The following is a 15,723-nucleotide window of genomic DNA, read 5'->3' as shown; positions in this document are numbered from 1 at the left end:
CCAGCTGGCCCTCAGAGATTAGAGAAGGTGGGAGGGGCTGGGCTGCATTTCTGATTCCAGCCACTTTAGCACCATCAGTGTGGTCAAGTGCAAGAGAAGAACTTGCCCGAGCACAGATGCACAAAGAGTGCTGTTCCCTGTGCAGCGCTCTGGGTCTGATTGCATTCCATAAGGACCCACATGCTCCAGAGACCCCAAGAGTGTGGGTTACTGAAGCAACAGGAGAGCAGGTTCAGGATGGCTTCTGATTGGGGCACTGCTACCAAGTGATGATGTGTGTAGCGACAGAAAGAACATTATTGATCCCGGGTGACCCCCACGTGGCGAAAAATGTGCTTTGACTCTGTGGTTTAGAAGTTTAAACAAATTCTTTATTAAGCTATGTTATATTAAACTAGTACTATGTTAAAACTATACTATGGAAATACTATACTAAAAAGATACTAAAGCAAAACTAGTGACTGTCTCCACACAGTCTTTTATCTAATTAGCTAATCAATCCAAACAACTGTCACTAAAATGCAATAACAAATCACTTACAGTAAACAATCGCTATAACACATTCTTCATGGACTAAACAACAAGAACAGCAAGTAGAGATAATAATTGTTTTCTCTTCTTCTCTAAGTTTCTCACTACACTTCCTTAAAAAAAAGCCTAGGAGAGAGAATTATATCTCTCTCCATTCAAAGAATGTAAATCCCACAGTACAGTAAAGAGAGATTATAAAAGTGAGATCTGTCTATCTATCTATCTATTTGAATCTTCCTGGCTCTGCTCCAAAGCAGTGGAAGATGCAATGCTCACCTAAATGCATCCCTTCAGGAGAGACAAACAGGACATGGTAGAAGCAGAGGGAGGCCCTCCCCAGACCCTTGAAAATGCCCCAACTTCCCTGTCAGCTGCCTGAGAGGCTCTTGCAGCTTCAGTCCCAGTTGGCCCCTAATTGTAGAGCCAGGGTCACTTTGGAATCTGTGCCTCCCCTCAAACAGAGAATGACCCAGCAGAGCAGCAGCACAGTGCTTTGGGAACGTGTGAGCCCAGCAGTCTTGGAGTCTTGGCCCACAAAGGTCATATGGGAAGCTGAAACCCATCTTCTCTCGCTTTCTGTGCAGGTGCTTCTTGAGAGAGAGCAGGAGCAGACTGCTTCATCAGAGATGCCATGCCAGACTCAGGGACAGCTGTTCCCAGCCCGACAGCAGGAAGAGCAGCTTGGGCAGCAGGTGGAAGAGCCACAGGAGAAAGGCCAGGTAAGCCTGACTGGCCAGGGCACAGAGGGAAGGGCAGGAAGAAGGGCATAAACCACAGCTCTTGGGACTGAGGAGGCCAGGAATCCCACAGGCACTGGAAGCACAGAGCCTTGGAATCTGCAGAGATCAGCCCTGGGACAGGAGGGTTACAGTGGAAGCAGATGTGGGTAGGGAAGCAGAAAGAAGTGGCTGAATCCATGTGATTTTGAGGCAAAAAGAGGGAAAAGCTGAGCCTGATGACAGCTTCCAGTCACTTGCTCTGCTTTTGTGTGCACAGAACATCAAGGTAGAACCACAAGCAGAGCTGCCCGAATCTCAGAGTGACATGGCAGTGAAGAGGTGGAATGAAGACATCCAAGAAGAGAAGAATCTCCCTATGCAGAGGGACAGTCAACAAAAACAGGTGAATGAAAGAATGGCAGCCGCTCCACTCATGAAAGAGAGTCCTTTCCATTGTTGTTTACAGAACATGGACAAACAGGTGCCGGCACAACTACAGGAAACTGAGGCTAGGATCAAGGCAAGGAAGAAGAGGCCAGACGAAAAAATTGAAATCATCAAAGAGAAAATTAATCGCCTCCTTCAGGAGTAAAAGGATTTAGAAAAGCGAGAGAAATAGCAACAGGCACTGCAGTCACCCAAGGGGTGGTTTCTGCCCTCCTTGCCTTTGCAGTGCAGAGCAGCAGGGGGGTGGGGTGTTGCCTCTGAGTGCCATCCTGATGAGGCCTCTGTCAGAGCTGCTCTCAAGGACAGTTCCTGCTCTGCTGAATCGCAGCTGATGCTCTAGACAGTGGCATTACTCCCTTGGCCATTTAGCCAGCAGTCATCCCAATGAACTCCTGCTGGCTTCTTCCAGGTGACCTTGTTTCTTGAGGTGTTTTTGCAGGTGAACACGGTCACTCACATAGATTTGGAATACAGGCTACAAGCTGTCTGTAACCCTTGTGAATCTGCTCCTGTCCTTTACTTCTTCCCAGTCGATGACTCCTGGCTGACGGGGACAAGCTGTAGTCTCTGACTGCTTTGTTCTGTTTGACTTGAGGTGGAAGGTTCGCAATCCTACCTGGCAGCCTGCAGCGAGTTCCAGCAAGTGATGGGCAACCAAGAGCCCCGAGGCTGGCATGAGGCCCAGGAACTGTACCATCCAGAGATGCTGCAGGATAAGCACGTCCCGAGGAAGGTGCAGATAAAGAGAATTTCATGGCAGGAGGTAGAACATTAGAATGAGGAGCTGCAAATGTATCTGCAGACCTAGGAGGGGGAAAGGAGTCTTTGAGAGGAAGTGGAGCGGTCGTTGCTGCAGTCATCCTTTAGAACAAGAAAGTGGCTATGAACATGAGTAAAATCAGTCTTTGGTTTTGACCATTTGGTTTCACAAGTGGACATCCAAAGCAATCACGTTGAAGAGCTCTGCATGTGGCAGACAGCAGCTTCCTAAGGGCTTGCATTTCAAATGGCAATCTCTCTTGCATTTCAGGGCAATCTCTGCCACACCTTCCTGACATCAACTCATTTCTTCTCTCAGATCTACACCAACTCTGACACTGAAGCTGCTGCAGCAATGCCGCCCCAAGGAGCCTTTGCTCCCCAGCCAAAGACGTGGAGCCTGAGCACTTGGTTCACCTCCCATGCTGACCCAGCTGCTGCTCTGCAACAGGAGATGGCGGGTGACTCCCTGGAGCAACACAGTACGTCTGCTGTCTTTCTTATCTGAGGGACAGTGTATTGTGTGCACATGTCAGCACAGCTGTACCAAAGGGCTCTCCTCACTTCAGGGTCACAGAAGTGCTGGCATTGCTCCAAGGCAGCAAGAGAGAGCTCTGGGTGTTCCTGCTGCCTCAGAGGGCAGCTTAGGCTGGCTGGAGTTTGCCTGGGCTTCCCTCTCTGCCAAAGGCAGAAGCAGGAATTGTTCCTGCATCAGCAGAAGGCTGTGACTGCTTGACTTCTAGCCACTGGTAGAAGGCCTGCTGAGATCAGTCTCTAGAAGAACAAATCAAGCCCTTTGTGATTCTGCAGCACAACCCAATGAATCTGCTTCTTGCCTGTAACAGCTGCCAGTGCTGTGCTCTCAGATAAGACCTGGTAGAGTTGAGAAGAGAGCCCAGGGGATTCTGTGTCTACCATCACCTGTTGGGACAAAAAGGGCACTGATCCACACCTCGATGGGGCTGATCTCAAAGCCCATCCTGTTGTGTCCTGAATGGGGGCAACAGCTTGTACAGGGCTCAGGCTCACTCTGGCTTCTTCCCATCAGTGCCTGTCAGTGCTCATGCTTGGCCTTTGCCAGCCTGGTTGTGCTCGCTGCCCTGGCCCTGAGGGCTGCAGGGACTGCAGAGGCTGGAGCCTTCCTTAGCTGGGAGGGTCCCGCTGCTGCCCGGCTGCTGCAGCGCGGAGCTGCCTGAGGCAGCAGCCCCTTCTCTGGGCCGGCTTCTGCCTCGCATGGCCTGGACTCACAAGAGGGTCAGCATCTCCTCTGGGCAGCTCTCTGTGTCACAGGGGTGCCTGAGGAGCACTGCTGTCCCTCTGTGCCCGTGCCCGCCATGCCGAGTTGGGAAGATGGGGAGGTGTGCGGTGCCGAGAGTGCGAGTGCAATGGGAGCGACTGATCCGCGCTGTCAGGGTGAAGAGAAGCGGCGTGGTTCTTCACGCGGGGCACGGGCAAGGGCGTCTTTGAGCTCAGCCTGCTCATAAAGGGTGAGGGTCCTGATGCTGAAAGCCCCGTCACGATTGGTTCTGGCATGAGCTGCTCTGGTTTACAACTGGGAAGGCATTCTATTGGCAAACTGCTGCAAGGTGGAAAAGATGGGAACACTTGGCAATATTCCTCCTGTTCTGAACTTGACATCTGTTCAGAGGAATTGATTCGGGATGTGCAGGTGCATTTAATCTTAGCAAGTGGGAAACCTTTTCTAAATCTCGCAGTGTTTATTCCCAACAAAACAAAGGCACTCTTAGTTCCAGCTCTCCTCAATGTTTCTAGAGGACAAACTTACTTGCTTTGGTATGTATTCTCTTCTGGTCTCAGTGTAGTCTGAATCCATCTCCCTGTGCTTCCCTGTGTGTCTGCTGCCAAGAGGTCTCTCACTTCAAAGGATGCAAGAAATCAGTCTCTGTGCCAGCCAGACTTGTGCTGTGGACGTGCTGTTCTTTTCTTGTTGTTCCAGTTCCTGTTCCTGTTGTTGTTAGCCACCTCAGAGCTGGCTAACAAAGGGAGGGCTCAGAGCCCCAGACAGTGGGGCTGCCATTTGTATCTCCGAGAAGGTGGGATCTCTGCTTTAAAGTGAACATCTTGCATTTTGTTTCCCTCAGGCAGAATGGTGAAGACGGAAAATCCTATCATCAAATACATTGAACTGGAAAGTATTGGCAGTGGGTGAGTCCAAGCAATGCTAATTTTACAAAACTATGCATCAGGTGTTTTGCTGGTGGAATAGGTATCAAGCGTGAAGTCAGACAAGCTGCAAATGTGTTCAGGCACTGGGCTTAGATTGTCAATGCTGATCAGAATTTCTAATTGTGCTCAGAAGGCATTGTCCAGAACATCTCCATGCTTCCAGAGTCCTGCAGCTTTTAGGCATTTACAGCAGAGATCTCCTGTGTGGGCTGGCTTTCAGTGCAAGATCTAAATGGCTTCTCCTTTCTCTGCTTCTCTTTTGTTTCTAGGAGTTTTGGAGATGTTTTTAAAGCACTCGACACTGCCACAGGAGGAGAGGTAAATGTCAACAGCCCCTGCAGACTCTGCTGCTCTTGAGGGGCTTTCCCCACAGCTCTCCTCTGGTGTGAGCTGTGGCTGGAGCTTGGCTAGAGCCGTGCTGAAAAGGAACAAGAAGCATAGACTGGTGCCAGCCTGCAAAATACATTTGGCACTTTGTCCTCCTCAGCTGCCGGAAGGAAGGCACGCAGGGCAGCGCTTCCTTTCAGACAAGGACGCGCTCACTCGCTCTCCATTGCTAAAACAAAGGTGGTGCCTTAGAGCACCTCCCTGCTCTTTGGGGCTACAGCTTCAGAGTCCTGAATTCTTGATTCTGGCTGCCAGCAAATCCATCAGAAAGTTACTGGTAGTTCCTTAGCCACCTGCAGTGCTGCACTTGGGAATTGCACATAGGGAGAGATCTGCAAGTGCCCTAAAAGCCCTAAGCCCTGCCCATTGCCCAAGATGGATCCACAGAGTCTTAAGGCATGGATTACTTCTTCTGAATCCTAGAAAGAGCAGCGGAGAGTGTGGTCAGAGGTTTGTGGGTGATAGCTGAGACACAACTGTTACCAAGTGGACAAGGCAAAATGTCAGCGGCCCCACATGTTCTGTAACTGGCTCCCAAGGGAGCAGAGAAATGGGCTGTTGGAATGTCAGTTCCTAATTACTGCAGTGCCTAATCACAAGGCAGTTTGGCACAGCTCAGCTGTATCATTGCAAAATCACTCGCTTCATGTGCGTTGTTGTCTCCTGCCACCAACTGCTCAAGTTACTGATTTTCAATGTCATTTTAGGTGGCCATAAAGAAAATAAATCTTCAAGGACCGAGAAGGATGGAACGAAGCATTAATGAAATCCAAATCATGAAGAGGTACAGGAGTCCCAATGTTGTGAATTTTTTAGACAGGTGAGTGGTTCTGGTCTTATCCCATGTGTGCATTTACATACAGCAAACATAAGAGGTTAAAAACCCACTTTGGTCAGTGGCAGATAGTAAAGCTGTTAATTTTTATTTATTCATATCTCTCTACTCATCTCCAATGGATGAGAAGAGAGTGCATCCCTTCTGCATGAGTCTTACCTGGCACACCTAGTTTGAAAGTTATTCCAAAATTATTCAAAATCTGGATCAGCTGTATCTTCCTTAGTCATCAGCCTCAAAGTTTACTGCCTCCACATAGTTTTGGGATTGATTTTTTCAAGTTTCTGAAGTGCTGATGAACCGTCCTAAAATGGATTTCCCTTTGATTGTTGCCACTCTTTGCCATTGCTGGGCATGCCAGGAAGACTAGGTGCTTATTTCCAGAAACACCATGCCTGACAGGTTTTTTATCTGGGCTGTTTCTAAACTGCATTTTTCACTCACTAGCCATCTAAGACATCTCCTTTTTCACAGCTGTGCTTATCTCCTTGAGACTGCAAAGATTGCAAACAATGCACAGCCAAGAGGGAATATCTATTGCTATGATTCTGTCCTTGTCACAAAGGCATTTGGAAGTAAGAAACCTGGAGGCAAAAATCAACGTAGCCATGCATGCTCATCTCCACGGCCTTCTTTCCTTCTTTCAGCTACCTTGTGGGTGAGGAACTCTGGCTGGTGCTGGAGTACATGGACGGAGGCACCCTGAACGATATCCTCAGCACGACCGCTCTGTATGAAGATGAGGCAGCAGCCATCAGTCGGGAGGTCAGCAATCCCATCTGTGTTTCCAAGGGCTTGGGCAGGATTGTCTGGGAAACAGGGGCTCAGACCTGCAGTGATTTCCTGTGCCAAGCTTTGGTTCTGTGTTGCTGGTGTGCTATGGGCAAGAAAAAGCATCTCAAGTGCAAGGCCTGCCAGTGCTCCTGCACTCCCTGTACTCAGTGCCAGTACTCTTCTCTCCTGCTGTTGTATTCTCGCTCGGGCTCATGTATTTGTATTTGCTGTTCTCCACCTTGCCTCTCTAAATGTTTGCCTGGAGTCTGTCTTCACTGCATTCCTTGCCTGTGAAAGCAAAGGTGCTGGTGGCAGGATTGGAAATGATCAGCAAAGAAAAAAGAGAGAGACTCGTTTCTCTCAGGCCTCAGCATACAAGGACAGGAGTGCAGCCAAAAGGCTCTTTGCTTCTGAGCACATGCACTGCAGCAGCAGTCATCCTGGCTGGTTTGCAGGGCACAGTTTATAACAGCAGGTGCTGTTGCTCTTTCAGAAGCTGACATGCCTTTCCTCAGAAAGGTCCTGCTCTTCAAGTGCTGGAGCAGCAAGCTCTTCCTCTCAGTGGCACTGTGTTCTGCCATTACTGCCCATTCCCCTGCAGAGGGAATCTTTTAGGTACTTTGTTGCCTTTCTTGTGGGATGAAATCACATCACTCATTTTGGCCCTCCTCTTTCTGTTTTCTCTCTCAGTGCCTGCAAGGACTGCATTTTCTTCACTCAAACCATGTGATCCATCGAGATGTGAAGAGTGACAACATCCTTCTCAGAACCGATGGTTCTGTCAAGCTGGGTCAGTGTATTCTTGGTCAGGAGCAGCATTCCAGGGATGTGGGTGTGGGGCTGCTTGGAGTGACAGCCAGCTCCCCTAAATGGGGCTGGTGGCAGCGCAGGGACACCCGCTGTGAGCTGAGGGCACAGTTGCAACGTGCACAGAGGTAGGACAAGGAACAAGCAGTCAAGAGTGGCCTTGCTCTGTGTGTGTCCCTTCCAGAGGGAGGGAGTTACAAGTCTAAAGCTTCCAAAGAACAAAAGACACTACTGGCGACAGTGTAAAAAATGGGGGGAGTTTAAAAGTCGCCAATGCCAGGAATTCAACAGCACATTTTCCAACTTCTACTGGGCAATTCTTTGGCTTGCTTTCCTAATTGCACAGAATTCAAATAGAAACAGAGTTTTGCTTTCTCCTCAGGTGATTTTGGCCTCTCTACTCAGCTCAGCCCTGAGCAGAGCAGACGGTGCTCGGTAGTCGGGACTCCTTGGTGGCTGGCGCCAGAAGTGCTGACAAGTCAACCATATGGTCCCAAAGTGGACATATGGTCTTTTGGAATCGTGGGGATTGAAATGATCGAACAAGAACCTCCCTACTGGAACCAAAGTCCCATCACGGTAAGGAGCAAATACTCACTGATCCCACTGTCTTTCTCACCTGTCCCTTGTCCTGCGTGCCATTGGACAAAAGCCCATTGCCATCTGCCTGAACTACTTCCACCAAGGTCCCCTCCTAAAAATGTGTCTGCAACACATCAGCATCTGCTGTAGTTTTGGTTTCAGCAGTGGGGGAACTCAAGCCTTACCACATGCAAACAAACTCCAAACCAACTCTATTCTCAGGCAACACTTTCCTTTGGCTTTTAAGTGGTTCCAGTCCTTTGGCTGTGGAGATGGCCTTAATAGCAGAAAAGAAGCATCTGACAACTGCTGTTATCTTTCCAGAAATGAAGGAAGGCAACACAAACCCAACAAAGTTTCTAAAACTGTGGTCTTTAGAGATGAACCTAACTCCCTGTACAGTTTCTTCTCACTGGGAAACATGCCTGAAACCTGGGCATGAGAGTGTAAAGGCCACTGAGTCTCTTCTGCTTCCTGTACAGTGCTGCTGAAACACTCAGTCACTGTGTTTCTCTCCTAGCCAAAGGCACATTCTCTGTGTCACCAAGCCAGAGCCTGGTGATGCAGAGAGCCTGCCAAAACCTCCCGTTTCTTTCCAGGCCCTTTCTGGCATGGGCCTATCATTAATGCATTGACTTGAGTAGCCAAATGAGCAGAGGGTGGCCATAGGGATGGCACCTCTCCTTCTTCTGACCATGACAGTTTTTCTTTTGCTGCAAAATGGGAAGCTGCAATTTTCAGACTGCTGAGACAGAGCTGCAGGTGGCTCGTTTGTGCCCAAGCAGCAATTTTCATCCCAATACATTTGTGCAGGCATCTAAATGTGTCTCTGTTGAAGATGAGATTGCAAATGTTTATTTCCTTACCTGGGGATTAATTGATGGATTCCCTTTCTTTCCTTCCAATTACCATTGTTTTCAAAAAAAGCACAAAAGGTATGATGAGTTTTGTTCTTGGGCACGTGCGCTTAAAGGACCAACAAGCACTGCAGACATGCCTTTCATGTACTAACCCTTGAAATTAGTTTGTATAGCACAGTCCCTCTTTCAAAAAGCCTCTCAAGCTGGTGTGAATCCTTATGGAAGCAAATGTGCGTTTACTGATGTAGTTCCTATTAACTAGCACAGTCAATGAAATCAGCTGCCAAGGCAAGATCTGTGGGATGGTGGAAAAGCTGTGGCTGCATCAGGTTTGGGTTTTCTGGTTGGTAAAGGAAAATGATCTCTGGGTCTCTGCCAGGGCAGAAACTGCCACTGAAGAACAGAGGTTAAACAAAGGGAGGTGGGAGAGCACTTAGAGATGTGAAAGCAGCAAGTGGAGCCTGGTGTCTCCTTTTTCTCCAGGCTACACAACTGATAGCCACAGTAGGGACCCCACGGCTGCAGCAGCCCAACCGATTCTCGCCTTGCCTGCGTGACTTCCTGAGCTGCTGCCTGCAGAGAGACGAGGAGCAGCGCTGGTCTGCCAGGGAGCTCCTGCAGGTAAAATGGGAAGGGGCTGCAGGTGAAACAGGTTCTGAGGCATGGGCTCCTCCTCCACTCAAGTCCAAGGCATCAGATGAGCCCCCTTCCTCCTCACCTCCATTCTTGGTGCTCTTCAAATGAAAATGATGAGGAATCCTAGACTGGGCTGGGCTGCCAGGGCCCTGTAAAGGTCCTCTGGTGAAAGTATCCTGCAATGAGCAGGGACATCTTCAAAGAGATCAGGTTTCTCAGAGCCCTTTCCCACTGGAGCCGGAATGGTTGCAGGGATGGGGCACCTGTAAGCTCTTGCGGGCAACCAGTGCCAGAGTCACACCATGCTCTGAGTAAACAAGTTATGATTAGATCCTGTTTGTGTTTAAAAATATTCACCCACATCCTATTGTAACTGGCCCTGTTAAAAAATATGTCCCTCACTTTCTTCAAAGCCACTCTGAAGTCTTGGAAAGTGGCAATAAAGTCTCCCTGGTGCCTGTTCTTCACAAAACTGAGTAACTCCACCTCTCTCTGCATTTCCTGAGTCAGAGAGCTCCTCTGGCTGTTTTGGTCGCCCTCTTTTGTCATTTGGTGGTGTGCTCAGTTTTATCTAATGGCAAAAGAATTGAAGTAGAGCAGTGCAGGGTACAGAGACATGAAATGGTGGTGCAGGAACCCAAGGAAGCCAGTCGCAGCCTAGGGGTCAGAGATTTGGCTGTGGGCAGGAGGGGTCCTGGGGTGCTCACTGTGAGCCTCCTGGGGGCCCTGGTTTGTGCCCCCCAGCCCACCCTTAGAGGTTTCTGCCACGCAAACAGGGACAGCTGGGAGGGACTTGTACCAGCCCCATCTGCTGCCTGCCATGCTCAAGCAGACAGGAACTGTGCCAGAGTTAGTGCCAGGTTGTGTGGCAGAGAGGGAACTGCAGGGCCCAGTGCCACTGGGCTGGCCCTGCTGGGAAGGAAGGTGCCATCCAGCACACGAGGGGCAGGGCATGGAAAGGTAGACACTGCTCTGTCTCCCTGTGGGAATCAGCACAGTGCCTGTCTTTCAAAGAGAGGGACCAGTGTGAGGCTTTAGAGATACCTGAAAAGAAGAAACTCCAAGGACAGAAAGCACCATTTCTAGAGCACTGGCAGGGCAAAAATCCTAGCAAGATGAAGACACCTGGATAAATGGATGAGTGGGATTCTGGGCCACATTTGCCTGTGATGGCTAAGTCTGGCGCATAAAGATGGAGGTCTAGATGGTCCCATTGGTCCTGTTCCTGCATCCTTCTATAAGACAGAGGAATCCTATGAAGCACTGAGCTTGTAAAGTCATGTTGTTGATTTGTTGATTTGTTTTTTTTTCCCTTTGGGCAGCATCCATTTGTAACATTTGCTGAGCCTGCGTCCAGCCTGGTGCCGCTGATTGTTTCAGTGAAGAAGAGGAGGGAGACAAGAATGTGACAATCACATCAGGACCATTTATTCGTCAACCACTTTAGAGTAGGATTGTAGGTTAGGATTAGGATTAGGATTAGGATTAGGATTAGGATTAGGATTAGGATTAGGATTAGGATTAGGATTAGGATTAGGATTAGGATTAAGATTAGGGTTAGGGTTAGAGTAGGATTGTCTAATAGGAGTGCAGAGTAGGATTAGAAATGAATACAGTTTCTGAAACCACAAGTCACCTTGAAGATTCCCTTCCTTCTCACTCTGCGAATACGCTCAAGAATTTCTTCTGAATTGTCTGTTGTTTCTTAAAGGTGGAAAGTGACACAATGTCTTTGACATGGTGTGAAAGTGAGGAAGAAGGATGTTCTTCATTCATCCTCTCCAGACCACACTGCCTTTGGAATCTGGCCCACTGGTCTGTTTTTGGCCAGCTTTGGTATTTCTATTTGAGGCAGAAAGGGCAATGGCATTTGAAGTCAAAACCAAAAGAAGAATGAGGCAGCCCAACACCCTGTGCAGATGCAGGCCTTCAGCTGTGACTGGAGAACATTGGGGCTCCTGCCACTTGGATTTGTATCCCAAAATGCAATAATCTCTTTGGCTGGAGGAGAGCCTTGCTCAAGTGAGAAAGCAGAAAGATCAGAGAGGGTGCTCGGGAAGGTCTCCTGTGGTGCAGAGCTGTCAGCGCCTGTGAGGTGAGAGCGGGCCCAGCCTTGGCTGGGGTGGAGCCCCAGCAGAGCCCCGGCAGAGGCCGGAGCAGGCTGAGCCCCGGCAGAGGCAGGCTGGAAGGAGGCCCTTGGAGCTGCAAGAGGCAGCAGCCGGGCCCTGGGTGCCTGTTCCCGGCAGTGGGCGAATCCTCCGCTCTCAGAGCCCAGGTGGCAGCTGGCTGCTGCCGAGGGGAAGCGCAGCCGTGCTGGGCACAGCCCAGCCTGGAGGCATTGGCCATCTGGAGTGTGCCCAGGAGCAGAGAAAGATCAAGGGCAGCCGAGGGTTGCTGGGCTGCCTGAGGATTCCTCCTCTTCTGCCGGCTGCCCTGCAACTCCTGGCAAAGGTCAGCAGTGTGTGCAGCACTCTGGGCACCGGGGCAGGGAGCCGGGCTGCTTGGCAGGCTGGAGCATAGGGCAGCCTCCTTCAGGCCCAGCTCTTGTGCCAGGGGAAGCGAGGCCAGCGTGAGGCCGGGACAGCTTGGCAGGGCACATCTGCAGGAGCCAGTGCCTCACGCAGCTCTGGGAGGAAGCGCCCGCAATCCTGCAGTTCTGCACTGAGCCCGAGCAAAGGGGTGAGATGCAGAGTGTTTGGCAGGAATATTCAGGCCCACCAGGCCAGCCTGCTTTGTGCTCTCTGGCCCACAGCAAGCGCTGTTCAATGCAGCTCACACCTCTATTGCAGGGCTGTTCTTCTTCTCAGTAATCATCGCTCAGCTGTCTCTCACTGACATATTGCTGGCTGAAGACCTGTCTCTTCCATATCCCCTATAAAAAGACCTTACTTTAGATTCTCAAATTTAGCATGCATGCATGCCTGTGTTAAAAACAACCCCCACAAATCTTTAGGAAAATCAAGACATTAAAGCAGATTTCATTTATTAATCCCACAGCAACTGCGTTGAAATGTGGGTGTATGAGCCTTTCTTCAAAATTTTCTTAAGAATATCTCTAGAGTAATTTTTGAGAGATAAGTATGCTGCCCCTAAAAAGTCCAGATTACTTGGCAAGGGGTAATTAGTCATCCATTAAGCATTCCCGCAGCTGCGTAGCATTTTCTTCTGATAACTGATCCCTGGATATTGCAACCAGCTTCTGATTTGTGTCTGCCCACTTCTTTTCCATGTTCTGAGCCAAGAGCAATAGTATCCTTGTGAGTGCATCTGAACACACTGGACACTGACACCTCATCCTATTGCCTATGTTCTCCCATGGAAGATTCCTTGCTCTTTTTTCTCTGCCACCAAAGGGGATCTGCAGTCCCTGCCGGGCACTGCTCGCTGTGGGTTGTCCAGGCAGAGGCGATGCTCTGGTGCACCTGGCGCAGGTGAGCCTCGGGCCCAGGCAGGGAGCGATGCTCCGAGCTGCCGCGGATCCGGCGGCGAAGCCGAGCGGTGCCGTGGCCTGGCTGGGAAGCCGAGCGGCGCCCGTGGCGCTGCCTCCCCGGGCAGGGCTGTGCTCTCAGCGCCGCCGGGGCTGCCAAACAGCACTTTCCACGCGCCTCCGCCTCCGGAGCCAGCCCCGCAGCCACGCTCTCCCGAACCGCACTGACCCGCGCCCGTTCTCGGCCTGGCTGCAGGACTCCGTGATTCCGGGCTCTCCGGGTTCCCAGTCCGCCTGCAGGAGCCTCCGCTCCTGGACCCCCGCCCTGGGCTTTCTTCTCCTACGTGTTTCCCAGGCCCTGTCCACTCTACTCCGGATCTCCCCCCCTTCACAGGTTGTCCTCTGTCTCCTGGGTTCTCCCTCCTCTCTCGGGTTTTTCCCAGTCCTAAGCTACCCCTTGTCCCAAGCTCCCTCCTTTCCCTAGCTGTAGCCAGTGGTTTTATTTGTCTCCCTGGATCTCCCCTTCTCCCGATTAGTCCTCCCTCTTCCAGGATCTCCCCCCTCTCCCAGGGCTCTCTACTGTCTTGGAAGGCTACCCACCCTTTCCCAGGGACCTCATCCCCCCTGTCCCGTGATCTCCCCTACTCCCGGGCTCGCCCTCCTCTCCTGGGATTTTCTCCCTCCTCCCAGCATCTCTCCCCTCTCCCGCTCACTCCTCCCTCTGCCAGGTCTCTCTCCCCTCTGCCGGGATGTCCGCCCGTTCCCGGAGCGCCCCATGCCCCCGGCCCCTCGCCGCCCGTCCCTCGCCGCCTCGGCCGGGCCGCTCCGGGGCCGCGCTCGGAGCGCAGCGGGGCCGGGCCGGGGCCGCCGGGGCCGCGTCAGCTCCGCCCCGCGGGAGGAGCCGCGACAGCGCCCCGGCAGCGGCCCCGCACAGTCGGAGCGGCCCCGGCTGCGCCCGGAGCTGGGCCTGGGAGGGGCTGCGGCCTGTGAGAGCTGCTCCGGGCTCGCTCCGGACACGAGGAGCTGCGACCTGTGCTCGCTTAGTACCCTCAAGGCTGCCGGATGCCTTGCACTAAAGCTGGAGTGCCCGGGCTATTCCAGTCTCTTCTGGTCCTCAGCTGAGTATTGCTGGCCGCGGGTCTCTGTACGAATCACGAAAGGGACGGGACTGCTGAGGAACGCTCCTGGAGCTGTTTGTTTTCCAGCATCAGTCTCGTTACATGGTTGTTACAGTGGGAAGATGCCAGCAGCTCACATCCCTGGCAGCAGGCAATCAACTTACTTGAAAAGTTTTTTGACCACTCACACAAAGCAAGAGCATATTGACAGTAGTTCTGTGCAACCACTATAAGCACACGTAGCTTTTGTTAAAACACTGCTTGCTTATTTCAAACACTGTACCTGCTTTTGAGCCTTAAAACACAATGCACAGAGCTCCATTATTGTGATAAATAGGTATCATTCATGCTGATAAAATTTGAAAGAGTAATTGATACTGATACAGTAATTAATATTTGAGAATAATAAATAGTTAAAAAGTTGTAATGCCAAAGAAGAGAGGGAGAGGAGGGGCTCCACCCCCCTTCCCAGCAGCTGTTCTCAAGGACCACAGGAAAGAAGCTGAAGATACAGTTGCTAAAAATGAGCAAGAACCTGGTTCGGTCCCAACAAATCCTAATTATAAGGGATTTATTGCCTTGATATGTAGATGGAGTGATACGTTAGTCTTGGCTTACATTGGCTGTACTGGCTACGTGCTGGCTTGATGCGCATGTGTAACCCAAAGGTGAATTAAAGGACAACAAAGAAGACTACAGGGCCTTCATCAGTGACGACCCCCAAAGACTTGTGCGACCACCAAACAGAGTGGTGGCGCATGCGTGGTAAAGGTGGTGAGGAAGGCGGAGACAGAAAAGTGACGAACCGAAAATAGGAGGAGATGGTATTGACATATGGCATACAAGGGGTGATTTTCACTTGGCAAGCTTGTACGTGAAGTGGCAAGGGTCAAGAACTCTGCCCTCCGTACCTCGCGGTATCTTTTCCTTATGTGCTATTATTTGAACCAAATTATCCCTTATTTATATATTTTCTAAACTATTCAATTAAAATTACTGCTACCTAAATATTGTTTGGTTTTTTGGTTTTTTTGATGGGATAATTGGCCAAATATAACAATTATTAAGCTTAGAAGTTCCTAATGTCTTGCTAGAGATACTTTTCTGTAGCTTAGGGAGTCATTCCAGCCAAGCGTTAATACACTGGTGGGTCAGTATCAATCAAATTAGAATGAGGAGCCCAATTCAGCTCCACGGAGCAGCCTCTGGACTGACTGACAGAAGTTCCCAGGCAATGGGAGCTCTCCTAAGATACAGACATTGCATTGGTTCAGAGTCTGGGGGCACAGAGATAGACCAATGAGATGTCTCGGCCTGGGAGTTTTGACTGGGCTAAATGGACTGTGGGTGCTGAAGGCAATAAACGAAGCTGTTTGCTGATGACCAAAGGGAGTTCTGTTTTGTGTTACATCTCAGACATATGAATGTCCTGCATTCTACAGTAATAGACACAAACCATTGTTCTATTTGTCTTTACTTTTCTACTACTTATATAAATTTTCTGCTGACAAATCTACCGCTTAGCTCTAACGAAAGTTCTGCTTTCTCTGAGGTCTGCCTTTTGCAGCTGTCCCAGAACCCTCTGATTTCACATATTCCCACAATTCCCCCTCACGGTTCGGCTAAATAGAAGCCTTTGTAACCGTGTCGTTTA

The 15,723-nt window shown here is 50.4% G+C and overlaps 1 protein-coding gene across 1 annotated transcript; it reads left to right on the top strand.

Moving 5' to 3' along the window:
- Positions 1-5,743: 5,743 nt before the first annotated feature.
- On the top strand, positions 5,744-12,402 carry LOC132087013 (serine/threonine-protein kinase PAK 1-like; the record flags this gene model as incomplete). The annotated part of the gene is made up of 5 exons (XM_059493038.1): positions 5,744-5,850; positions 6,513-6,630; positions 7,330-7,429; positions 7,829-8,025; positions 12,277-12,402. Coding segments are annotated over 5 exons (648 nt in total), but the record flags the coding sequence as incomplete, so codon positions are not given.
- Between the last annotated feature and the right edge of the window lie 3,321 nt (positions 12,403-15,723).

This window comes from Ammospiza nelsoni, chromosome Z (assembly GCF_027579445.1).
Source record: "Ammospiza nelsoni isolate bAmmNel1 chromosome Z, bAmmNel1.pri, whole genome shotgun sequence".
Classification (NCBI taxonomy): domain Eukaryota; kingdom Metazoa; phylum Chordata; class Aves; order Passeriformes; family Passerellidae; genus Ammospiza; species Ammospiza nelsoni.
The sequence above is the reverse complement of the archived record's forward strand: the minus strand, read 5'-3'. Positions and strand labels throughout refer to the sequence as shown.